We start from the raw sequence: 26,772 nt of genomic DNA on the forward strand, positions 1-26,772 counted from the left end.
TATCTGTAAACCAATCTGAAAGGAAACTGTGCTTGTAAATTAAATAAACCACCCAAGAAAAGGGCCAAAAGAGATGGTGGTTGAAATAGTAGAGAGCTGGGAAGAGCCTTATTCATCCACATTAACGCTCACACCGCGGGCATCCTGTGCAGGATGCGATTCAGACCATAAAACGGGAAGACGCACAAAGCAACCGAAACGGGGGTCACTAGTGATCTGCCGCAGCGGGCGATGCCGGCGGTCAGCGCTCCCGGAGGTTTCTGTAGTGGCCAATAGGTGGCCCTGCTCGCCCGCTCAGCGCAACACACCCCCGCAGGGCCCGTCTGCAGCTGAGCGGCAAGAATGTCATCGCTTGCCTGTGTCTTCTGAATAACATCCCGCTGCACTGACATACTGAAAATATTGGCTGTGAAAGACGGGAACAGAGAAAAGGGCCTTTTAGGCTATGGTATGCTGAGCACAGAGACTGTAAAATTGATCATTTGAAGGAGCATCGTACTTAGTACTAAAAGTATCTGGCTGGAAAAAACTCCCAGGCAAAAGGTCATGGTGCTTAGAGCTAGTAAACTATATCATTGATGGCTGTAGTTTTTAGTACAGAAAATTGCTACTGAGTTGACAAGAAAGGCCTTCAGGAAATTATTAAATGATTTAAAGACCTAACTGCCCATCTTAAAAGTCTTGGCCTAGCATCCTCCTTGCAATTACATGGCTGTAACCCTTGTGAGTTAATTGATGAACTTCTGGCCTGTGGAGTTCAAACCTACAACACAGACAAGGAGGGAGAAGCTTTTTAAAAATGACGAGAAGCTCAACATGAGCCAGCAGTGCGTGCTTGCAGCCCAGAAGGCCAACCGCATCCTGGGCTGCATCAAAAGCAGCGTGGCCAGCAGGTCGAGGGAGGTGATTCTGCCCCTCTACGCTGCTCTCATGAGACCCCACCTGGAGTACTGCATTCAGCTCTGGGGGCCCCCAACATAAGAAGGACAAGGAGCTGTTGGAACAAGTCCAGAGGAGGTCCACGAAGATGATCAGAGGGCTGGAGCACCTCTCCTATGAAGACAGGCTGAGAGAGCTGGGGCTGTTCAGCCTGGAGAAGAGAAGGCTCTGGGGAGACCATATAGCAGTCTTCCAGTACCTGAAGGGGACCTACAGGAAAGCTGGAGGGGGACTTTTTACAAGGGCATGTAGTGATAGGACGAGGGGTAATGGTTTTAAACTGAAAGAGGGTAGATTTAGATTAGATATTAGGAAGAAATTCATTGCTGTGAGGGTGGTGAGACACTGGAACAGGTTACCCAGAGAAGCTGTGGCTGCCCCCTCCCTGGCAGTGTTTAAGGCCAGATTGGATGGGGCTTTGAGCAACCTGGTCTAGTGGAAAGGTGTCCCTGCAGGGGGCAGGGGGTTTGGAACTAGATGATCTTTAAGGTCCCTACCAAACCAAACAATTCTATGATTCTATTAAAATACAGTTAAAAAAAAAGGAACATGGTAGCCTCAAACTCTAGGATTAGCTTAGCAGGCTGACTGGAGAAGCAGATCCACTGGTGGAGTGTAAGGAGGTCAGACTAGGTAACAGGAGAGAAGCCACACCGACACACAGCCCTTTTCCTCTCCCCACTACAATGCAGCTCCTGCTGAATCTGGCTTTCTTAGACGATGGCCAGCACTGCAGTGACTGAGGCATGCAGGACTGAAACGCAAGAACAAAATTGCATGGGAAACTACACAGCACCTACCCATGCTCTGCCTAAGTATTTTCAGATAATCTTTTCCTTCTTAAAAGCATGGCATTGTTAAATGAACAAAAAGATGAATGACATGTTTTCATTCATAACTGCTCACAAGTTTGTCCACTCTCTTGTAGGAGAAGATATCGTTACAAGAAACGGTATTGGAGCCAGAGAATTCCTGAGAACTGCAGCAATATTAACAACTCCACATTATTAACAACTTAACTTTAACATTAACCACAGCTGCATGACTCCCAATAAACAAACATCCACTGGTTTCTAATACATGGGATATACAGTCCCTTGACTGACCCTGGTCTGCAATGGATTATACAGTGGCTTAAAAACAAGTGTGGCTGTTCTGCAGTTGTTGGATGTTGTGTAGCCTGCAGACAGTTCAAGTGTGGCTGCATGCCAGTGCTACGCCACACACCTGGCTGCAAGCCTGTCTTACTGTACAGGCTGCTGGGAATCCAAATCCCTGGAGGTCGGACTGCTGCCTGCACGATGCTTCAAATGAAAAAGTAGCTTGTAAATAGTGGCTATGTTGAGATCTGACTTTCACAGTTACAGACAGTTGCTTCTGGATGTCTGCCAATTCAGGAAGAAAATCACCTTCTTTGTCACTAGACTACTCAGATACGTTCCCTTCCAGTAGGAGAGACACCACAGTTTGCCATGTGCCTGTGAATATTACTGAATATCCTTATGAATCACATGAGGAAGACCTTCAGTAACAAAGAATCAATCCTCTAGGAGGGCCCTTTGAGCACACAGTGCTACTAGATTCCACTTTAGATGCACTGCAACCCTCCATGTACTATCAGCGGAAAAATAAATCACAGCCTGTTGGGCAAGCTGAAGAAGGAGTTATTTGTAGGAGTCATACTCTAAGAGATTTGATAACTTCAGCAAACAACACCTAGGCACAAGTTTCTCTCTTTCCTTACTGATCTGACAGCTCTTCCACTGGAAGGTTTCATAAAAAGACTATCCCCAGCACCATACATGTTGAATGTTTGACTGCACGCAGACACCTCCACCCCTATTCCATCCCCTTCACCTACCTCAACACACACTCTTTCCCTCAGAAACAAAACACTACAGATGTCTTTACCTTGCTGATTAAGAAAGCCACCGTGTTGTGCTTGTAGAAGTTATCTTTAAAAGAGCTCAGCCAGGTCTCTGCTATTCGGATTTTGTTCCTCACAATGGCCTCTTCATAGGAGAAAGCACGGGGAAAGTGATTTCGATAGACATGCCCAACTCGGGAGCATGGAATAATTTCTACAGAGCCACCACAGAGCCAGGTCTGAAACACAGGTGAAGGTACAAAAAGAGATTACCTTATTTAGATTACCTTTATCCAAAAAGGAGAAGCTCCTTTCCTATAGACTCTGCCTCAGGAAATCCTAATCTGCGCAATGCAAGACCATTATTGTGTGCTTCTTCATACACCGTTCCCCACTGATACAGAGACACAGAGAAGATACTGGGCAAGACAGACCTTTGATTTGACCCAGTATGGCTATTTACATGCTTGTATGTTTTTCTGTGCACAAACAGTGCAGTGTAGTGAAGAGGCCTGGGTGCACACCTTCTTTTGTCTGGGACATTAAAGACTCTATACCCTTTGCGTCTGCAATTTTCATTGCTTTTTAATAGCAGTTACTCTTTGTATTCAGCAAAAATCAATGCAAACAATTTAATATAAACAATTTGGTATTAAAACTTCAGGTTGGCAAAGAAATAAACCTACTCTCCCTTTGGTGCATGTTACATGCTAAAATAGAGAGGCAGCTTTCAGAAGGTGCAAAAACCAGTGACTCTCTGTCCTCAGGCAGATAGTGACAGCCAGTGAAACTTCCTTCTCCTGACATAATGCTCCTGACTCACAGCAGCTGCATGTTCTTGTATAGTCCTGACAGATCACAGAGCATGGGGAAAGATTTCTGCAAGGAAAGTGATATTCTCCATACCCCAAGACATTCTGCACTTAACCGCTTTTATAAATTACTTCTTGCCTTTTCATTCAGGTTCCTTAAAAACCCAATAGTTACCAGAGCTTGATGTTTTAATTAAGGTTCTTACCCTTATAGATAGCTCCAGATTTTCTGCTCCCCACATGGTCATGTCAGAATCATAAGCTCCAGTGTTTTGGAAGTAATGTCGATCCATGGCCACCACTGCACCAGCTACCACAGGACTCCTGTGTAGAAAACAGTTTGGAAGTGAACACCTTCAGCTTTGGATAGGGAATTATGTGAAGGTTGAAAATCCTGCCATTTCCATAGAGATATATTGCAAAATTATTGAATACTACTCCATATAAGCTTGAATGAATTGATTATCTAACCAAAATAAAGAACAACTGGAACAGAATTCTAGGATTTGCTGGGGAAGGGAGCCAAGAGCTGAATTATTAAATAAAGCTTAGAACAGTGGGAAATGTTACATCCATGTACATGCAAAACAACAGACAAACAGATAATGATTAAGGCATCTCCTTTAACTCTGCATGAGCCATCTTTTGCTTTCCCTACAAACCTGCACACCTTGTCTGGTCAGGTTGTATACCAGTTGTCTCAATGTGTGGAAAATATTTGTCATGTTGAAAGTAGGACTGCAATCAGGTTAGAATGATTACTAAAGGCCAAACAAACTTAGTGTAAACCAAAAACCTATCCCTCCAAAAAACGTTAACTGAGCATATGCAGGTAAACACATCTCTCTTCTGTTAGCTGGAAGACGACCCAAATTGTGCAGTTTTGCTGCTGAGCTGAGCAGAGGCATATTGGCTGATGGACTGTTACCTGATAGGGCTGATGGGAGACTGTCGTACCTTCTCTTCATGCTCTGGCACTGGTTCCCAATGAAAATCTAGTTTCCAATCAAAAACACCTCGATGCAGGCGCACAGAGTGATAGTACTGAAAAGTCTTCCAGTCTATGACATCTATGACAGGGGAGACGACGCTGTTTCTGAAAAAGACAATATCATTTACTTTCAAAGCCAAAGCACGATTTAAATTCACTCCTCTGTTAGTAAACAGTGGTTCTCCTTTTTGACGCTGTCAAGCACAAGCACTCCTCTAGATGCTGAGTGCCCTTATTTTCCCTTCTGATAGAAGATCAGGTGCTCAGTGCCTGGGAACACTGAGTCTGCAGTGAGGAATCTAAAGGTCAATAATTTATTGATAAACTGTACCTTGCATTGTCATTTAAAGCTATTCAGGATTTTGCTACGAGTTAACCATCAGAATCCTTATAAAGCTATTTCACACAGAGGCCCCAGCCTCTGATGTGATAGGATCTGCATGGATGCAAAGTTTACAGCAAAAGGTTATTTTGGCCTCACACACATTACCATCCTCTGATTTTCCTGCAGATGTTCCAGACACTTCATGAGTTTGTCACTTCAGGCCAATGAAGAGTGCACTCATCCTTATTTTGTTCTGCTGGTTGCTTTGCAAATACATTTATCACTGAGTTCATAAGCCAGTTTCTGTTTATATTTTATCACAAGCTTAAAATGCTCTTGCAAATGCACTGTCACAGTGTGGAATCTACTTTTAAGAGCCAGAACAGAGCCATTGCACCGTAAGCAGCAATCCTCCAATTCATTTCTAACTTGAGTTAAATTTGAATTAGTCTGAGAAGAGGTATTAGGCATTTCCCCATGGCAAACATGTCATAGCATTCCACAGTGTACTTGTACATCATATTGGAATTAACTGGTAGTTCAGAAGAGACATAAGTGTTCCTTGTTTCCAGGTCAATGACGTATCACATTTGTAAATTTTCAGAGTATAAATGCAATGATATTAGGGACTGCAGGAAAAAAAGTGTTGAAGAACAACATTATCCATTTCTTCTCTGTTACACAAAAAGGATAGTCTCTGGTCTCAGCTTGCCTATAGACAGAAGGTCATCTGGAGAAAAATCAGTAACATTTACTAGGGATTAAAGTACACCGGAAAAAATTACTCTTGTTCTAGAGTAGGAGTATCAATATAGGAAATTATTCTGGAGTAGCTCTTTCCCTAGAAAATAACTTCCTGTTAAAACTGAGAGAAATGAAATGGTCAGTTTGGGGGCAAAAAGTAGAAAATTTTATCTCCTCTTTTAAAGATTTATATGTTGGTTAGAGATCACTCTTGAGAGAAATACGCTTAAAACATACTACTACCAATGAAGAAAGGTCATCTCAGAAGTCTCCAACGCAGTGAGCCCTTTGTACTTTTCCACAGCAGAGACCAGAACCATCTGAGGAACACGGTAGCTCTGCATGATGTTAATGTAATCTTGATGTATCTTCTCTGCCTTTACAATCACAAGAGTAATGCTTTTTCAGTATCAGGGTGGGGGGAAACTCCAAATTTTTTTTTTATCACAGTTGCAATTTCCTGTAGAGGATTTTAGAAGCCCATGGAGAAACAGAGACTACTGAGCGTCAGTGAATTGTATGCAGAAGAACTATGCAGAGGATAGCAAAATGATTCAGTTTTTCCTTTGTTTCCTAATAAGAGCAGACTGTCCTGTGATGAGCTAAAGGCAGAAAGATTTAAAATAGAGAAGTGATTATATTTCTCCATTCAGGTGTAAAACCAGCCATTGTAATATGTAATAATAGCCACTCTTAGAAACAAGCATTTGGTTTATAAATAGATGAGAAAATTTTATGGTCACCTGCAACATTTGTAGGCATATACATTAAGGCAGTGATTTGCTGTCATTCTCCTGCAGGACTCAAGAAGAAATGGAAAGAAATGATACTAAAAATAATAAAGCTGATATCCTCCCCTGATTCTCTTAATAATACTGCTGTGATACAGTTTTGTATCCAGGACAGGAGCAACCACCTCAAACTCAAGCCAAGACAACAGAAGTTTTTCTACTGAAAGCCGTACTTAACCTTTACTCACTAACAGCATGAAAAGAAAAGTAACTGCTTCTAGAAGTAACTAAAAGGTTGTATCCTCATGGACGCACACAAGCAGGTGTTTTTTCTTTGATATGCTGAGAAAAATCCACCTAACAAGTTAAATGGATTTTATATGACTAAACTTCAAAAAATGAAAAGTCACTGTAATTGTAATTTCTACAGCCTGCTGCATTCTCCAGTGTACAAGCATCTCTGACAACTGTCTGGTTAGGAGTGTAGTTGGAGTTGTTTACTTCCTACCTCCGTTTGTTGCTACTCACTGAAATCCATGCCATCTACTGCTACTTGTTTATCCATTCTCATCCAGACAGGACTGAGGAACTAATGACCTCAGGGTAGTTTATTTTACAATTTCAGAGTCAAGAGGGAAATATTGGGAGGGCGTATTTGAGTGGAAGCCAGGGGAGACAATGCAGACTAAACCATTCAAAAAACCTTGACCATGAATACTAAACCACACGTGCATATCCAGGATAGCTCAGACAGAGACAATGCGGATTCTCAGTTACACTCAATATATTCTGGATCAGATGATTCAGACATTTCAGACTATCCTACATTTTCATATCCAGCCATTTAAAACCTGTCCTTTTTGGATCCACCTTAAATTTGTTACCACTATAAAACTCCAAACTCCAATGATGGTTCTAGCATCAGTGCAATTGCTCATAAGAGTAAGCACCACAGTACTAGTTCTTGTCAAAACAATCCTTTATCTTTAATGCATGCTTTTGCTTTGCTGTTATTGGGCATTGACTCTTTAATGCCATTCAAGAAAAATACCTGCAGTGATGTAATGGATTCTGATGGTTTGGAGACTAAGCAATTATCCAAACTATGTGCAAATTATGACATGGAAAATTACAGTGTTTAAGACAGCTGAAAATAACTCACCAGAGAGGTCACAGTCTACCCTGGCTAAATTCAACAATAAACCAGAACAAAATAAAATCTAATCTCCTTTCCCAAAAAATCATAGAGTACAAATTGATAACTGTGTTTTAGGGCTGTTACTCTAGTAGCTCTTTCAGAACGCCAAGATTAACAGTTTTGAAGAGTATATTTGTAAGTGTAATGCTAGATCTTCACCTAGTATAAACTGGTGTAGCTCTGATGAAAACAATAGAAACACACCTTCTTAAAACTTTTAATATTGGGAGTGTCTTTCTGATCTGAAATACAGGAATCCAGTAACTTTATCTTGTGTGAAAATTGGTCAATATCCAATTTAATCTTAATCAAGCAGGGCTTTACCTATGTTTTGGTATCATCAATGCTTTTTTCATAAAAGATCTGTTTTCTGCATATTCAGTGATGGTTTTATGTTTGTGTGGTTCTAAATGCAGACTTGCAGCAGAAGGTAATTGAAAGTTGGAAGATGTTCTTAGCTATTCTTTTTGTTTTTAACTGGGTAACTGGCAGAGAGTCAGCAGCTTCTCGGCACTTTGAAATGAAACACAGACTGGCAAACTACTGCTAATTTTACTCTGTGGAATCCAAGGAAAGGAAAAAACAGGAAATTCAAATATAACTAGCAGCAAGGCTTTGAACTGTTTGACTAATTTGTGAATATTTCAAATGCTTGGAACACACATGAACTACAAAAGGTCACAATTCCATGAAAAAGAGCAACCCAAACAAGAACAATTTCCTGGTTTGGGATTTCTCAACCAAATACAATTGTGAATGAAACGTCTTCCCATGACCCTTTACAGTCACCATGGACATTATGTTCTTTTCTATTTTTAGAACAAGTAACATGAGGAGAGGAAGATTTAATTAACACATCTGTTTTGAAGTTTTAGATACACTGTTTTTTGAAAGTGCTTTTTATTGATTTATACTTTCTTTTGCTGGAAAGGGAACAGATTTTAATATGTTTAAATCCCCCTTTAGATATGGAAGAACAAAGAAAAACCCAAACATGAAAATGATGTATTTTCCTCTAACCGGTTTCAGAGTGGATCATTCCCTGCAAAAATTAGATAGCTGGGAAATCCAGGCAGTCCAAGTTCTCTGGCTCTGCATGACAGTCAAAACTTCAGTAAGTAACTGAGAACCCAAGCTGGTTCCACAGCACGCTGCATTTGCACTGAAAGCACCTTGCTGGCTGGCTGAAGTCTTCAGGGAAATAGTAATGCAAAACATTTGAAATTAGGTAGGGTTAATAAAAAGATAAAACACAGTGATCAGGAATGGTAAAGCTATGGTATAAAGGATTACTTAAATATCGCTTTACAGACCAACTCCAGACTAACTTAGGGTACATGAACAGTCTCCTTCAATTGATGGACTACTCGTATGCTAAGCACTAAATATATACTTCAAATCTCTGCTAGGCAGAGTGCTAAGGGAATGCTTTATTTAAAAAAAAATCTTTTGAACCTGTCTTTTTGTTAAAATATTCAGGTTTGTATGTGGGGTACCAAAATCTGTAGGAGTGACCAATACCTTTATACACTGGACAGTCAGGGCACTGTGCCATGAATCATGCCTAAATCCTGATTACTCCTACTTTTGGCAGTAATATTTGCTTTTGGCTTTATATTCTTATCTTCAGTTTCTTTACCTCATCTCCTCTAAAATAGGTCACCTACTGATCCTCATCAACTGTGAAAGATTGTAGAGAGATAGCATATCTTCACATAACATACCTTGTAAATGCAGAACATTAATCTACTGAATTTGAAATGAGTGTTATTGACAAATGGAGCATATAAAAGGATCAGGCAAAAAGAGAAGTCCCAGGAAGCAGGCTGTTATATATGAAATATATGGAAGGTTTTCAAAATAAGGAGAATAGCATGGAAATTCATGCTCAGATGCTGGGGTTGTGTGGGCTCTGGACGGATAACATCATGCTTCCCTCAGCCTGTGAGAAGGCAGAAAACAGATGGCTTATGTATTTGGTAGCTCAAAAAGCTGGGGTATGGGCCGCTGAGAAGTGGAGAATCGGATGAAAAGAGATGAAGGAGCTGTTCAACTTTAGTGCAAAATATTTCCCTTCTCTCTATTGTATTACCATAAAACTAGAACCACACAGAAAATCTCTGGACAGCAGAACTCTCTTTCTATTCCTGTATCTACAAGCAGAGGCTCCCATTCACTCCTGAACGGGGGCAAACAGCTGATGAGATCTCTCTCCACTGCTACGTTCATTTCTTATTCTGTTTAACAGCATTTTCATCAAAGATTAGTGACCTAGAATCACAGTGCTAAGTAGAGGCACTTTGAATTTTAGAAACTAGTTACGATTCTTTTAATAATATCACAGGCTTCTGTTTCCTAACATAATATTTGAGCTGTAGTATAGGCAGTGCACCAGCACAGAGGGAAACAGCCCTTGCAACAAGGAGCAGGGGAAAGGTCCTAAGGGCAAGCTACCCCTTTGCAAGCCACCCTTCTGCAACAGTTATGGTGCCTATGCCTTTTTTAGAGGTGGAATTCCTTGTCAAGGATATAATCAAGGCTCATTTTGCTGTCATGCAGTATTCTCAGGAACCACATTTTGGATCTTTTTTTAAAAAATCATCCTGCTTCAGCATGATGGTCACTGTTTTTAGGTTAAAGGAACAACCTTTTCAAGGCTTCATGGCAGAGTCATTATATGTCCCCTCTGCTTTTCACTGCCTTTGGACTGGATACAAAATAGCAGCTGTCTCCTGCAGTCTCCTGGAAAAGGCAAACCCTTCAAAAGACAACTTTAATAATGGCACAGTTGCATTAACCAGGCACCATGCTACTCACCTGGAATCAGGCTGGAACACAAACAGTTGTCAAATGAAATGATCTGTGGGGCATCTCATCTAGTTTTCTAATGTTGTCCAGGTGTCTATGGTACTCATCCTTGAATAATCAAAATGTCAAGGGATGTCTTACAAACCACTGAACCCTTCTCTAGGCGATATACTAAGCTAATGCACAGCTTCCCAGTCAATTTGTTACGTGCGGTTCACAGAACTAGTCCCAATCAAGGTGCCCATAAATGCATGTGTAATTATTTTAGAAAGACTCAGTACTTTTTGCAAAAATAATTTTGATTGGGTTAGTGAATAAAACCATCACATAGGGAGATGAAATGTCATCATCCAGAGCAAGTCAAATATCTGTCAAATATTTCCATACCTGTAAAACTGGAATAATTTTTCTCATATTTGTCCTGTCTGTCATTACCACAGCCTACACAGAACTGGGGGTATCTCCCTTTTTCTGGGTATGTTCAACTCACAGTGAGGTCTTGGTTTGGGCAAGGAACTCTTGGCATCACAGGTCACAATAATAGTGGTAGATCTGATCAGGAGTCTAGAAAATTAGGCTCCATCACAATTTTCAAAGTTAAAATCTCCCTCCAGCTCCACTAAGCTCCTGAAAAGGTCTGAGCTTTAGAAAGGGTGCATTTTTCCTTGCTAGCAAACAACTCACTCACTCACTCTAGGTGAGTAAGTCTTTTCCCATCCTGTCTCTCCAGCAGAACTGCATGAGTTGCAGCTTGACTGGTACATTAAGAAGAGGAATGATGGTTATTTCACCAGTCACTGTAGGCTTTTTTTCACCATACTTCACTCATTTGGGTAGTCTCAGGGAGCGCACATGATTCAATTTAACAGCTCCTCAACTGCTAAATGAAGCCAAGTTGACTATGCTAATGCTTTACATTTCCATAGTGATCTCCATGCAAGCATTACAAGCAATTTGTGAAAAATCGGAAATTAACTTCCTTATCAGGTCAGTGTTATTATCACTATATTTCAGCTGGGGAAAGAAGGACAGTGAGGGAAAGTGATTGCCAGATGCCTTAGAGCATGTCTTCCCTGTGCACTGGGGAATGGCACAGGTTCTCCACACTAGCAGTGACAAAGCTTCCAGGGTCAGACACAGTGATGGATACACGATATGGAAAGGGATGGTTTAGACTATACTATTACCCAAGCATCTTTCTACCTTTGCTCCATGGATCCAATCAGCCATTAGCTAACTCAGTGTTAAATTCTGCTCTCCTGTAGGAATGAATGAGTGTATGAGCCTTATAGGGGAAGAGAATCCCTTTCTCACCCGCTGCTGACAGTGCTGCATAAATCTCGGAGCTATAGTAGGCTTGGTGGCTTTGCGTTCCCTTAGCAGGGGTGATTTTTGACAGTGAATCACTACAGTTGTGGTGGGGTCCTAACTTCTCTCTTGCCATTGTAATTCCCCCTTCACTATAGCTCTCTTCTGAGACTTTTTGTAACTCTCTTAATTTCAGCAATACAACCTTGAATAAGGACTGGACAATTGATACAGATAGGAGTTTTGCATGAACATCAACAATAGACTATAGCTCAAGGCGGAAGAACCATGAAGTATATTCATAATAAACCATCTAATAAGTCAGCAGATAAAAAATAATCTGCTTTTCCAAGGAGGATCTTTCAGAAAAGAATAATCCTGACATCCTAGGGCAGTATTACTCTTGCTTGCAGTATTTTTAATGTTTTCATAAGAATGATGTAGTAATTTCTAAAAACTCAAATTAATTCTCTTATAAGCAAACATAATCAGCCATAAAAGCAGCTCGTTCCAGTACCTGGGAACAGCCTTTGAACGTCTTTAGTATTACCAGACTATTTGATAGTCTGATAAGAGTTTTAAAGATATATTTTTTTCTTTTACCCCCTCAAGCAATTATTATTTTTTTCCTAAGTGGCTTAGGGGTAATGACAGACAAGTTAATGTATAAATTTTTCTTTCAGAAAAGTCCCTTCAATAAAGGATTTACTGCCATGTAATTCTTGAAACATTCTGAGTGATTTAATCTCTTTGAAGGACTTGGGAACTTCATAGATGAGCTCAGCTGTACATTAGAGAGCAGGCCCAGCACCAACCCATACATGAAAGACAAATACAAATCCGTATCTTCCTCTGTCAGTCTGGTGTCAGTGAAAGTTCCTGTGATTAGGCAGAACTGTCTAGGCTGCCCAGAAAGTCTGTTTTTTCTGTGGAACAGAGACAGTACAGGTGACATTGGTATGTAGCCAAACTGGCTCAGGAGGACAACGCATTTTATCCTTGGCTTCATGACCAGGAAAGCTAAAAAGTAAAAATAATGGGAGTCTTGCAGTAGTTTCTCTGGTGGATGTTTGCCAATTTCCAAACAGCTTGAGACTGCAACCTTTTAAATTCAGACCACCAGGAAGCCTTCTTATAGCTCTCACTGGATACAAACTCGGAGAGTTCAGTGATACTGTGCGTGAAGTGAAGGTTAGTGTGACCTATCCTGCTCCCTATGTATCAGAGTGATGCATGTGGTGATAAGGTAGAAAATAAAAGCAATGTGACCAGAAGGAAGAAGGTAACCAAGAAAGGATTAAAAAAATACCCAAATCTTTCCAAGTACATCTCTTTCAGCAGAAATCAACATATGCAGGGAGCTCAGAGGTCACACGGATATTTACCGATTGCTGGACAGCCTGGCTAGGAGGGGTTCCAGCCAGCCCTTCTGACACTCGCAATGTGAATCCATGAAGACAAGGACGTCCCCAGTTGCCCGTGCAGCTCCTAGCATCCGACCTCGGATGACTCCAAGCCTCTTGTTGCTCCGGATGAGTTTCACACCATCCAGCTTAGAGATGTATTCACTCAGAGCTGACTTCAGCGGCCCTGTCAGAAACAGAATGGTCACTAAAATGTTTTATCTCTGATTCAAGCTGTTATAGAAAAGCAACAGATAGTAGGAGATGCTACTTTTTGCTGGCGAAATGTTTTGGGGACATTTGTTTTACATGGCAAAGTAGGCCGTGTTCCAAATATTCCCATAGCAGCATAATGTCAAAGAGAAGCAGAGCCTAATGGAAACTGAGATTCACTAGGTGTGAAGCTACTCCTGTGGGAAACTTAATAGCCTCCTCTCCTGTTTTCAGCAAAAGGTGGATGCTCTCATCATCTCATAGAAGTCGTAGGTCAGAGTGAGATACTACAGGTGTTTGGCTTTCCCAAGCACTGTGGATTACTTTAGCAATGTGGAGTTTTCCACTCTACACTTCAGCCAAAGTCCATGTCTGGAAATTATTACAGCAGATCTGGTCCAGTGGGAAGGCTAAGATTTGCATACTGTGATCTCATTTTAAACTAAGAAAGTTCAGAGTGATTGGAAATAATGGGGAAAAAGGAAACATATTTCAAAGTTGAAAGGCTAAGCTGAATTCTAGGAATGGAAGAGTGAAATCTGGCAGCCAGCTCAGGGCTCTGCTTAGCTCTCTTCCTGAGGGTCCTCTTTGCCTTCCACTCTCCTCACGCACTTCTTGGAGGAGGACAGTTTCTTCCCTGAAGCTTTGGACAAAAGAGCTCACATACAGAGAAACGGGGGCTACCTTGCTGGCTGAGATCATCTACTAGGATGATATCCTTGAGGGAGGCCTTTGGGGCTGTGTCCATAATGCTGTGCACGGTTCTCAGCAGAGTAGACCAGGCTTCGTCATGGAAACAGATGATGACACTAGCAGTAGGCAGACTGGAGTCATATTCTTGCTGTAGGCACCTGCATGGGATCAAATGAAGGAGACACTGGAAACACTGGTACAACTGGCTATTTTTTTCTTAGAGCAAAGTTGTACACTACACCTAACCTTCAGGGATGGGAAGCACTTTAAGATCTCAGCTCACTTCTAATGAAGAAAAGGAAGTATTAAGGTGTCCAAGACTGGAAAACAAAGTGAAAATACGGGAATGACACTCAAAAATTAAAATACAAAAAGAGGAAAGATTTGCTGTGTTCTGGGATACTTTTTTCTCCTCTGGCTGCCTCAAAACATGGAGCTTGAACAGAAATGCTCCAGAAGGCAAAGAAAATCTAAAAAGACAACTAGACAAAGCAGACAGGGGGATAAAGCAGGTCAGTCAGCCTCCACCAATTTCCACATTTTCTCAAGTAACAGACAAAAGAGCAAATTGAAACACAGTACCTTTAAGACTAACAAGTAAAATAACTCATCTGCATTACAGATCGGTATACCTGTGGACTGCCTGACCAGGATCTTAGTGGATGAAGCAAACATCTCAGTCCTGTACGGGAAAGAAATGGATCCTAACATGGGCAATGAAAACAAATATAGACATATTTAAGAAAGTAAATGTATTTTCCCTATAAAGTTTGTACAGGTTGCTTTTTCTGATGAAAACAAGTCTCTGATGAATGAGGCTCTCAGCTGGGTAGATTCTCTCTATGCCATTTTCTGCTACTTACTTTACAACTCCAGGTACTGACACAATCTACTACAAGACACCTGGCTGCATGGGTCACTCTAGGTAGGGCATACCTAGAGATGCTCCAGAGTGCCAGATGGGGCCCACGGCTCCTCAGTTTTCCATGGGGCCAAGATTTCACCTATGACATTGAAACAACTTCCATCAAAATTACTGTGAATTAGATGTTGCTCTGACAACTCAAGCATTTAAGAATGAAAAACACTTTCTATTCATCCTCACAGAGACTGTATATGAAAACCATAAACCCTCATCAATCAACGGCTGTTTCATAAATGTAAGTAAATGTGAACAAATTGCGTTCATGACAAAAAGTGTTTTCTGATGTACCAGTCTTGGTTCAGAGACACAGGACACACTATACTGGCATGAGAATGCACATTTTCCAGAAAAGGCCTTCAAATGCCCGTTGTAGAGATGCAAAGACTGTGCCTATATATCTGCTTTGCTTACATTATAAAACACATTTTAAAACATTTTCATTTCCTGAGTAGCAGTCATTCAGTTTCCTAACTCATTTAATCTCTAGCAGCAAGAACTTATTAAAGGAATCACAGAATTGGCTGAATGTGGCCCATCGTTATTTCAGCATTTTTGTATTGCCAAGCAAATAATCATACTGATTTTACAGTGGTTGTTAAACAATTAGCTACTCAGCAGCAGCTCATGTAAGAGATATCATTTTAATATTGCTATATTTATTACCATTTTACTTAGTGCTTCTATTCATGGACTGAGGCCCTGTGATGCTAGACACTATTCAGACACAAAGCTGCTTATCATTTAAGACAATCCATAGTCTGAACGGTTTAATAACAAATACAAATAAATGGATACTATAATAATTTATTATAGTTTATAATCTTTCACATTAATATCTTTTTGTATAAAGAGGCAAATTTTCTTCATTATTTTTACACTCTAATGAATCTATATTGTCCTTAGTTTACTAATTTTCTGTAATCAACAATGCTGTTATTTCACAATTTCATATGGGATAAGTGTTTCCATTTTCAGCAGGATAGAGAAAAGGATACTCTCATGACTTGGCAGTGTTTGTATTTTCAGGGAGAAGAATCTAGAGGTAATTAAGAAAGGCGAAGATCTAATGCAGTCCTTTTACTACCAGGCAGCTTCCAACCAGGAACATTCAGTACAGCTATAAGCACCTATATTTTGCACCATAATACTACAATGCCTTGTTGCTAGTACTGTGGTTATAGCAAGAAAATAAGGCTGTTATGGAATCTTAATTGGAAAAGAATTGAAAATAACTGTACTTGAATACATAATCTAGGTGGCGAGTGTTTAGTTGCCATGGAGATTGGCAAAGACTTGCAATATAGGTATCAAATCTTCAGAAAAACGCAAAAGGCTACTGGTATACGGAAATACCTTCCCTGTAATTTGGAGCAGTTTCATAGACTGTCCATCATAAATTGGCATTTCAAAAAGTCAGGGCTGTGACTGATAGGAGACATAGTGATTTAATCCAATTTGTGAAAAATAAGGAATTGTCACATGCAGCAATGAACAGGAGAGCAATTCTGACACGGCAAAGGCACTGACGATGGGGACTCCCACTCACCTTCAGGAATATGTCTCGTTGAGATTCAGCTCCCAACAACACTCAAGTGGGAGCTATACTTTTGTAGCGAAACTTAAAACCTTTTTAGATAGATTGTGAGTTTCTGGTTGCCTGGGTATGTTTGACACTCAAGCCCAAGAGAGGAAAACAGACCTTTTTTTGGGCAGAACCCCCATCATAAAAGTCACAATGGCAGGCTTGATTCAGGTCCACTGTCCCAGGAGAGTGTCAACGGCACCTGGACCAACTGATAGCAGCAGAAAGCACTCTGAGGGATGAAGGTACCTCAGAGGACGAGCCTCGATGCAGAACAACAACTTTCTAGTACAATTGGACAAGTGATTAGGCTTTTTCACCCAGAAAGCCAGGCTGTGTCAAAACTGGTACTCAAAGTAAACAGGGCAAAACAAGGTACCTGATTCATCTGTCAGGGTATGTTTTACTGTAGGACCAGTAGGAGAGCTGGAAGAGACCGTTTTATGCATCCATGTTCTGAAAAGTAGCATAAAACATTCACTTGGAAAGGCATGCAAAGAGATGTGGGTTATGTTAGAAGCTGGGGTGAGGTGACAGAGGTCTAAAGTATCGCTTTCCAGGTGAGGAAGTTAGATCCTGGGCTGTCAAGGCATAGCACTGCCCGCAGGCTCTGGTTTATTTATTTCCAGCAGAGCTCTGGACTCTTCACATAGAAGAAACTGTAGTTACACTGCTCATTGCTCCAAGGCAAAGCACAATAGACCTCTTCATGTGATTTTCTAAGGAACAGCAGCGAAGTATCTCTTATGGCATTTACCTTACATTTTACACTCTGGTTGAAGAGGAAACATGAAGTATGCAAGCATGAAGTTTGGCCAGTCTTATTTTACAGTATCTGGAAGTGTTTCACTATTAGTAGGCATAGCTTCTGGTGTGAAGAATTTGCCATCTAATTTCAAGTGAAATGAGAGAGACTGAGTCCATGGAGATAACTCACTGAAATGCCTCTAACTGGTTGTGTTCTCTACCTAAATAATAACAGACATTATTAGGAACAACATGATTCAAACAGAATAGAGTAACAGACAATCTGATTCATTACCAGTTTGCTCTCATTTTACACTGCTATAAAACTGGATTGACGTAGTTGTGAGCTAGGCCCCCAGAGTAAATTACGCCTAAAAAATATCATTGTGGTTTGTGTGTTGTGTCATAAAGAACAGGACTGGCTTAGAGGTAGACCTCTGCTGCAGGTTTATGATCTGGATTTAGATCTGAACAACTGCAAAGCCTCAGATGTTCAGATCTGTGGTTTCAATCTGGGCTCTATAAGCTGTGGTGTTGATAGCTCTTTAGGCTGTGCTAGTCAGACAGGAAAACCCATCCAAGAACTCTGAGACCATGGCTTAAACGAGATTAGTATTAACTAAACCTGTCTCTTGTTGGATGGCCCTTCAGCTGCCAAAGTAAAACTGGTTTTTGGCTCATGTCACAAGCAGTAAACCAGGGTCATCATTCCTCCTTTGAACATCACAGAGTTCAAAGAGTTGCTAGTGAAGCATGGTGAAAAATAACTGAAACAATATTAGCATTTCATCATTCAATGGAATTACCCAAATTAACACTGAACCTAGTCAGCAAGTGTAGAAAACACTCTGTTTCATTTCTCTTTCCATAAGATTGTCCCCTTCAATTAGAGCCACCAGCTGTCTTAAACATGTGAAAAAGACCATTGGAAAACATATTATATATATATTCTGTGTCTTATTTAAAATGTTTTCTGGCACATCTTTCCACCGTGTCCTGGGGGAAAGCTACAATAGCTTTCATTACAGGAGGCAAGAAAAAAAGATACCCACCCACATCCCTTTCCCTCTCCCCTGGGCAGGGGAGTGTAGATACATCTCAGCCCCTTTTGAAGCAGCATGATGAACTGCCCCTCCTGGGCTGCTGGAGTAGCTGGCCCTCAAGTCTCCAGGCTTCAAATGCAACACGTGGGGCTTCGAATGCAACACGTGGGGCTTCAAACGCAACGCTTGTTCGATGTGGCCTTACAGCCTGGCGGCTGCTACTAGCTATGGTGATGCTGTCAAATCTGATCAGACATCAGATCTCCATCTTCTTTCCTCCCAGGAGTTATCTTTCAACGTTTGTCGGGTCACTTGTTACACTAAAAGAGCTGAAAGCCCCAGCTCCTGACTCCTTTATCACCCCGTAAGCCCAGCGACCCCACAGCCCTGGCAGACGCCCTCCACGAGGAGACCACGGGGGCCTTAGGGCAAGTCGTACCGTCGGGAAGCCGAGAGGCAGCCGCCTTCTCCGCGGTGCCCCGACCCCTCCTCACACAGCTAAGCGTCCCCTCGCTGCAGAGCGGGCCCGGGGCAGGCGCAGCCGGCGGGTGGGCTGGGGCCGAGGCCGGGGCCACGCCGAGCGGGGCATCCGCTTTTCCCGCTCGACAGCCCCGCAGGCACTCGGCACCCAGCGCGGAGCGTGGCGCCGGTCGCTGTGGGGTTTCCCAGGCCCAGCAGACAGACAGACAGGCAACCGCGGGGGAGAACCGCGGCGGCCGGGGCACACCGAGCACCCCGCGGCCGCCGCCCGGCACCTGCTGCGGCGGAGGGCGCACCGCCCGCGGCCGCCGCCAGGGGGCGCTGCCATCCGCCCTCCCGTGGGGCGCCGCGGTGACGGGCCGGGCCGTGCCGCCGTGTCCCGGCCGCCCTGTCGCCGCGGGGAGGCGGGCGGGGGAGCGGACACAGGGAAGGGGGTGCCGGAGGCGCAGGTAACAGCACACATCGGCCGTCAGCTGGGTCGTGGTGCGCTCGTTCGTCCTCCTCTTTGTGACCCGGCGCCCCCACGAAGCCGTAGCTGCCTCCCCCGCGCCCCGCTCCCTCCGCTTTTGCCGCCAGCCCGCTCATGACGGCTTGAAACACCGCCGGTGTTCCGTGCAGCCTCTGCCGGCTCCGGCAGCACCTGCCGCGGGCTCGGGGTGCGCGGAGGCTGCGGCCCAGGGCGGGGCGGCCGTGGCTGGGCAGCCACGGGCTGCCTGTGGGACCCGGCTGGGGCTGCTCGGGCTCCCGCCGGCTGCGGGGCCGGGGCCGCCGGCGGGAAGCCGGGAGCTCTGGGGAGCGGGGGGTTGTTCCTCACACAGCGTGGGGAAAAACGTTATCCGGAGGGGAGAGTTTGGTGGGAAAGATGCGGGATTTAGAGGAGGTTCACGGGGGGACGGCGACGGGGAAAGGCACAAGTTTTCTCCCAGAGGTTAAATAAGCTGTTTTACTTACAACGGGTGTCGTACCTCAGGCAGCTCCCTGCGCAGAGAGATCCGCTCGCTGAGCGCTTCGTTAAAGCCATGGGTTTCCAGGCCGAGCGGCTGCTTCCCCTCAGCAGCCCCTTCCCCAGCCGGCAGAGGAAGGGGCAGGAGCTGGGACTCCGGGTCCCCCTCTGCCCTCGACTCCGGCCGCCTGCTCTGCTGCTTCACCACGCGATAGCCCTTCCTGGCCTTGCTGTGGTTCCTCTTGCCAGTGGGGGACACAACGGCCACGATCAACTCATCCTCCCGCAGGGAGATGAAAGGTGGTAGCCCATCCAAAGGGTCGTACTGCTGGCTCTCCTCCTGGGTCTCCAGCATCTCTTGGGTCTCCGCAAAGGCCATCTGATACCCTTCCCGGGGGTTGAACTCCACCGGCTGGAAAGTCCCTTCCTTGCTCTGGTTGCTGGGTGGTGGATTCAGCGTTGTAACCATCAGTAGCAAAAAGCCCAGCATCAGCAACAACAAGAGAAACTGCAGCTTACGTGATCCATATCTGCACTTCTTCCTCAAGAACATACTGTTAGTGACAAAACGATACAGATGGTCATGTTAAATATCACTTGGATCTTTCTCAGACTCCAGTCGTCGGGTTGCAGCAAAGCCCTGTTTTTCACTATCTGCCAAGAGGATTTTTTTGCTCCCCTCACATTTCACCGATGCTGTTTCATGCTTTCCTCTCTACTTACAGATGAAATATAAAATTCCTATTAATATTGCACTTACTGTAGAAAAAATTAGCATGGATCCAGTGAGATAAAGTAGTTCCTTTATTACATAGAGTCCCAGCTTAGTTAGGAAAGCGCAGAATTAGCTGATGAATAGAGAAGTAAAGTTTTGATTGTTTCCTTTTTAAATTCTAAGTAAAAAGAAATTCCATTTCTTATAGTTTCCTTCCAGAGTAGTTCCTGATGCTTCAAAGTTTCCGATTGCTGCCTGGATTGAAGTGCCTTATCTCTGAAAGCAGATCTGACAGCTCTCCCCTGCTCAGAGGCTTCAAGTTAACTGTGATCAACAGATGAGAACTAGTCGGTCCCTGACTTTGTTTCACACGTAACTACGGCACTCAGTCAGGAAGCACTTTGCCAGACATAATACAGAGCAATGTGTGCGTCTTTCTCTTGGTCCTAATGCCCTCACTGTTCTTGTCCTATCAAATGCAAACTTTGCAAAAGCTGTAAGAGGTGAAATATAAGAAGCAAAACGTTGTATTAGAAATCAAGGCACACCACGAATCGCTCTACTTCTGAATAGCCACATTAAGCTAAGAATGCTCAGAGCAAGAAGCAAGAATTTTATAAACTGAATAAAAGAAGGAGTGCACATGATTTATTTAAGCTTAGATTTATTCATATGGTAATGTGCTAGCTGGAGTATATGAGTATATTTCATATTCAATAAATATTAACAGCTGTAGGAATTTTCACACTGACATAAGGATGCCAAATTATCACCTGGCACACTGAAGTTGTCTCCTCATCCATAAATTGGGTATTGCAGGGCAAGCAGCACTTCAAGTTTTCATTAGTCCAGGAATAACATGTAGAAAGCCTGGGCTGGAACAACAACTACTGACACTGAAAGAAAACGACGACTTCTGTGATTAAAAGGGGAGCTCAATTTCAGAGGTCTGTTTGCTAATATTGCTGGCACGGGTGCTAGTGGGCATGGACTGTGACATTTTTTGCTGCAAGATGGATGCTTCTCCAATGGGAAAAGGAGTGAGACAGTCCACATGCTTCAGCGTCACACACCTCTTGGTCTGGCAGAGATCAGGTAAGGATGTAACTCAGGTGTTACCAACCCTTTTGATGCTGGGGGCATGGGATGTTGTTTTTTGCATATCTTGTAATATTTGATGAGCAGAAAGCTTCAGCTCCAGGAGGCATGTGATTACTGGAGAACTTCCATGTTCACCTTTTCTTAAAGAGTACATTTCTAGACATTATAGGTAAAAGAAAAGCCTGAAGACATGAATAGAGTATACTGTAAAGGGAACCAAGGATTTGTTCTTTTTTTCCTTCTTCCCTATTACTTCCCTCTAAGATGTTCTGTAAGTTCAGCCTATGGTTCCTGGTAAACACCTTCCAAAAAATTAAAAATGAGAGGACACCTACTTTCAAACTAAAATGAGTCATGGCCTTCAAAAGGAAGGATGGGATAGAGCACCTTAAAATTGCTGGAGGCATGTAGTGTCTCTCACTTCTGTGTGTACTCCCCTAACCTCTGTCTTATACAGAATGCCTTGAGGTAGTGTGACTAGTCTGCTGTGTCTTGACACCTTCCCTAGCTCAGCTGTTCTTTAAAAGATATAGTACTGCTTTAATCATATCTTGGGTAGAAGAAAGATTTAGCCACTGTTTTGATACTTCACCATTGTGTGTGTCTCCCTTTTTTTAGCTTAAATTCACAGAAAAGTAACATCCCAACCCATCTTCAGCCCTCTTTATCCTACTTTTCATAGGGAAAAAGAAGTGTTGATGTTTTCAGTTCAATAGGGAAGCAGCAAACATTTGCATTAAAAAAATCAGAGTTCAAAAGCATTAATTTAAATAACAATATGTGTCAGCCATCGAAAGACAAAATGAAATGGAAATGAAGAGACCTGTCCAAGGCACTCTACAAAAGGCTGGCACCAGCGACTTGCAAAAGGTTCAGTTCCATAGAGTCCCATTATCAGGCATATGGAAGAAAAGAAAATAAAAGAAACCAAAAGAAAAGGAGAAACTTGAGAGTGTGTGGAATAAATGGGAGAAAGTACTACTGGCTTTTTTTCTTTTTTTCACTTTTCTGATCTACCTAATTATTTTGATGTAATTTAATTAATATTTTTGCCCTGGCTAAACTATTATAACAAGATGCTGTAAAAACTCTGATCAAGATAATTCTATCCTGCAGTGGTAACTGCTGCATAAATTCTGTCCTGGTATGTTCTGTGTTGCTGAGCAAATCCACCTGGGTCACTCATGCAGCTATGTTTCAGCTACAGATGAAACGAGACCCAATTAACACATTTACAGCAATCTTTGCTACTTTTGGGACAGAGCTGATAGGTAACATTATCACTGAAACATATGCATATGGAATCTGGCTTTTGAATATATCCTGACCATTTTAACAAAGAAGAAAATGAACGATTACAGAAGATGTTTGGAGGTCAGTGTAGTCAATTAAATGGGCAAGTATAAAACACTGGGTGGCACAATTCCAGTAGCCTCTATTCCCTGTCCAGCATGGACCTCTCTGTTGAAACTTTCTCACAACCATCCCCAGTTCTACACAACTAGCCTTCCTGAACCATCACGCATCAACCAGTCTGTTTTCCAAAAATGAGCCAGGAAAGCCCTGTTGTTTTCCACTGCCACCATATAAAAGAGAGATTGTCTTTCCAATGGATGAGCCCTTCAGTGTCTGGGAGGACATATCTTGTTTCTGAAATGCACTTGAAGAACAGCACCACTTTCTTATCACCTCCCCACCTGGAAGTCAAGAAGACTGCATCCATGGTATTTTCTTTCTACCTGTGGTTACTAAAAAGCATGCTACAGAGTAGGCCCTTCACTGGGACATAGAATGTGTTGCTCCTCCTGCCTAGCTGTGGGGGAGTCCCTCTCCCTGGGCATCCTAGGACACTTTCCTGTGCATCCTTTGATGGAAGAGGAAGGAGCACTGCATGCCCCAGGCTCTGCCCTCAGGCCTAGAGCCACTGCCTTCTTCCCCACTTCCAGTCTCTTAAGTGCCGCTTCATGCAGGTAGCCTGTGAAAGAGGCTGCCCACAAAAGGTATTGTTGTCCTTGGACTGCTGTTCTACAGCAGACCCTAGAGCTCCTCAGTCAGTGGGAGAGGAACATGTTACAGGCTGTGCCAAATACATCAGCAATTGCTCCAGAAAGGGCCAACCTCCAGTGCCAATATTGACCAGTGTCAATATTGTGTTGTCTTTCCTGCTGGTCAACCCATGCAAGTGCTGAAAGGCTTTGGCTCCTACCAGTCCTGCTCGGGCAGACCAGGTTGTGGAAGGTATACATACCTTCAGTAAATACAAAGTCAAGCTGTATTGACTACTCCATTCTTTAATGCTTGCTTATGCCTCTGGTTGATGAGGAAGAAAATATTCACCATCCTTCGCTGTTGCAAATTTTGCTCACTAATTGCCAAGAGCTAGAAGATGAAATCAAATCTAGGTCTTATTATTCATTTGAAAAGTATTAGGAAACACAGTTGCCTTATCCAGAATAATAAACCTTTCAGTCACTGTGGTGTAGCTGTTTGTACTTACCCTCTCCTCCCCACCTCATTTTGGCTTGTGGTTTTGTCCAAACCATTCCCCATCACATACTTGTTAAATATTATGTGACATGTTATGTTATCCGTATGTAAAGAAACAACACGTACTTTCAATGTGCAGAGCCCATATTTAACTGCCAGGAAAATAACAAAGCAAGAGTAAAAACAAGGCTGGATGGATGAAAGCGTGCGTGGACAGGTTGTTACTTACTCTTTAATAAACATCTTGGATTGATTTACACTCCTATGCCAAAAGCAGATGTGCCACTTTCCATTTAAAGACTCAACATGTAGCAGCACTCATGGTTTCATAGCTGCATGTATTATATGCCATAGCTCTATGGGCGTTGTAACAATGGCTTTATTTGCACAGATGTGAAGAAAGTCAGTGCATAAAATGAGACTGATTACATGGTGCACAGGATTTGTGGTGGTTTCATAATCAAGTTGCTTTCCCCATTCTTTATAGATTTATAAGATGTTTGCCAACCTGTCAGTGAAGGAAATGCAGCTGAAATTCCATTTTTACAAGATTTCTGCTCATAAATCACATGGCAAATGTAAAATTGAGCATGGAAGCCATGGACCTTTGCACTGCTTTGCAAAAGCAGTTCTGTGGGCATGAGGGTCAGCAGCACTTGATGGAAAGTAGAGGGAACATATCACAGGAGTGACAGCTTCTAGATTTACTGCACTACAGCCTCTGACTAACTCAGAAATGGTAGCTCTCAGGGCTTTAAGGGCAGTCATATATACTCCATGCCTGAGACCTAGCTTCTAACACAGACAGTTACTAGCTATCTGTGAGGGGTGAGACTTTTGATCATTATTAACTCAGCTAGAAATGATACATCTCAAGAACTGTGGGCAATACACATGCCATTGCTACCTCCTGCCTCTTGTACTCAACCCCTATTAATATCCTTAATCTGGAGAGGGTTCTATATACCTTCAACCCCCCAGTACCCCAACCCTTTTTTCCCCTACCAAGTACTCTCCCTGGTGGGCAGCTCTAACTTCACATGTACTCAGTTTCTTTCTGCCTATTCAGGAGATACATAAACAGCATCTGCTTTCCAGAAACTTTAAATACAGACAGCATTTAAAAGTCACAATATTCATATGGAGAGGCTGTCCCCATAATAAGTATTTTTAGTTAAAATGGTGTTTAGGCTAAGTGAAAAGAAAAAGCTTTAAATGGTTCTTGCATCTCTCAACACACAGAAGTATTGAGTGACATGCAGTTACATAACTGATTGCACCTGTTTCAATGCAATGGTCATTCACATCACCTAAGCTGGAAATTACCTTCTTTCCTAAATAGTTAGATATTTCTGAGTACTAGGTATAGTAAATAGCTGCTCTTCATATACTTGCTGAATATTAGGGGTTTGATTTACCAGGGAAGTTGGCAGAGAGTATCATAGTTGTGAAAACCCTGATGACAAGACAATATTTAATGATAGTGTGAAGAGGAAATGATGTTGCTGTTGCTGGGGTGGGTTAAGAGCTGAGTAAAGCCCAAGTTAAGTCACTGCAGGTGTGCAGCTTAATGAGCTGCAGTTGGGGAGCAGGTGAGCATAAACTGAGAGCACAGAGGGCATATATTGGGGTGCTGTTATGATGGAAGAGCTAGAGTAAATGTGGGATGGATGTTTGAGGTAAGGCTACAGTAGATATTATTTTTCTGTGCTTTCATTTTTAATATGAGGAAAATACAGAGAAAATGAAAGTAAGCTATGTTGATATCACAGGTGTGTGAGTTGGATGTACAACTTCTCTCCATATCTCCCAAACAAGTCTTACATTCTTCAACTATCTGGTAAGAGGAATATAAAAAATACTTATTTTTGCAAGCCTGTTGCCTTTATTAGCTTTTTCTTTTTAAAATATCGATTTTAAAAATACATTACATTTGTAAGAATTAACACTGAAGTTATGATGCAGTTCAGCTGTGCGTATGTAAAAGTTAACTTCCAAGAATAAAGGCATAGATTTCTTCTTCACACACAGCCCTACCCTGTTGAAATGCAGCTTATGATGGGCTGAATATTCTATAAAATATGAAACATTGTCTACTGATGTAGATCTTGGAAATGTTCATTGAAGAATCCAAAACAAACCCTTTGCTTTTCTTTACATTTCTTTGGGAATATCAGTGTTCGTGTAGAGTGAATAAAAGTTAAATGTGAAGTAGTGAAGAGTGTCCTTTCCAAACATAGCCTTTGGAGGAGGTGAATGCAGCTACAAGGGACACTTGCTACAAGAAAAGTCTTCCTCATGCCTGTAGTTTGCAGGAGTTTTCCCCATGATTTTCTGAGCTTTCTTCTATTCTTAACAGAAACTCTTAGGCAGGAATAAGGATTTGGGAAACTAATTTATAAGAAATATAATTGTCTCAACAATAGGTTATATCTCTAAAACTTCTGACTTCTTGGCAGCTTAGGAAAGGGTCGGAAGTGGTGGAAGGTACAGGCTGTGGTCACTTCTGACTGCCAAACTAGAGGCAATAGGAATAGACATGAACGGTTTTATTGCTCTGATCACAAGCAAGACAGATTGTTAATAGACAGCAACTCATCTTTTAAAAAATATGTTTGCAAATATCATCCAGTTTATAAGGTATTGAGGCGGGGATTTCTGACTGTCAGATGCCAGGAAAACTAATGCCATTCACCAGACTTGGGACATGCCTTGAG

General features: G+C 42.4%; 1 protein-coding gene across 2 annotated transcripts in view; it reads right to left on the minus strand.

The window, feature by feature from the left end:
- Nucleotides 1-20,776, minus strand: part of GALNT15 (polypeptide N-acetylgalactosaminyltransferase 15) — a 29,122-nt gene extending 8,346 nt beyond the window's left edge. The window contains exons 1-6 of one of the 2 annotated variants that reach the window (XM_068404730.1): nt 19,761-20,776; nt 14,024-14,190; nt 13,109-13,313; nt 4,547-4,714; nt 3,825-3,942; nt 2,851-3,045 (exon numbers count right to left, since the gene is read on the minus strand). In XM_068404730.1, the coding sequence (XP_068260831.1) occupies nt 2,851-3,045; nt 3,825-3,942; nt 4,547-4,714; nt 13,109-13,313; nt 14,024-14,190; nt 19,761-20,305 (1,398 nt within the window). In that variant the 5' untranslated portion in view covers nt 20,306-20,776. The remainder of the gene's footprint in view (nt 1-2,850; nt 3,046-3,824; nt 3,943-4,546; nt 4,715-13,108; nt 13,314-14,023; nt 14,191-19,760) is intronic. The other variant, XM_068404731.1, reaches the window with a different exon arrangement.
- Between the last annotated feature and the right edge of the window lie 5,996 nt (nt 20,777-26,772).

The sequence above is a fragment of the Nyctibius grandis genome, chromosome 7 (genome assembly GCF_013368605.1).
Source record: "Nyctibius grandis isolate bNycGra1 chromosome 7, bNycGra1.pri, whole genome shotgun sequence".
NCBI classification, from domain to species: domain Eukaryota; kingdom Metazoa; phylum Chordata; class Aves; order Nyctibiiformes; family Nyctibiidae; genus Nyctibius; species Nyctibius grandis.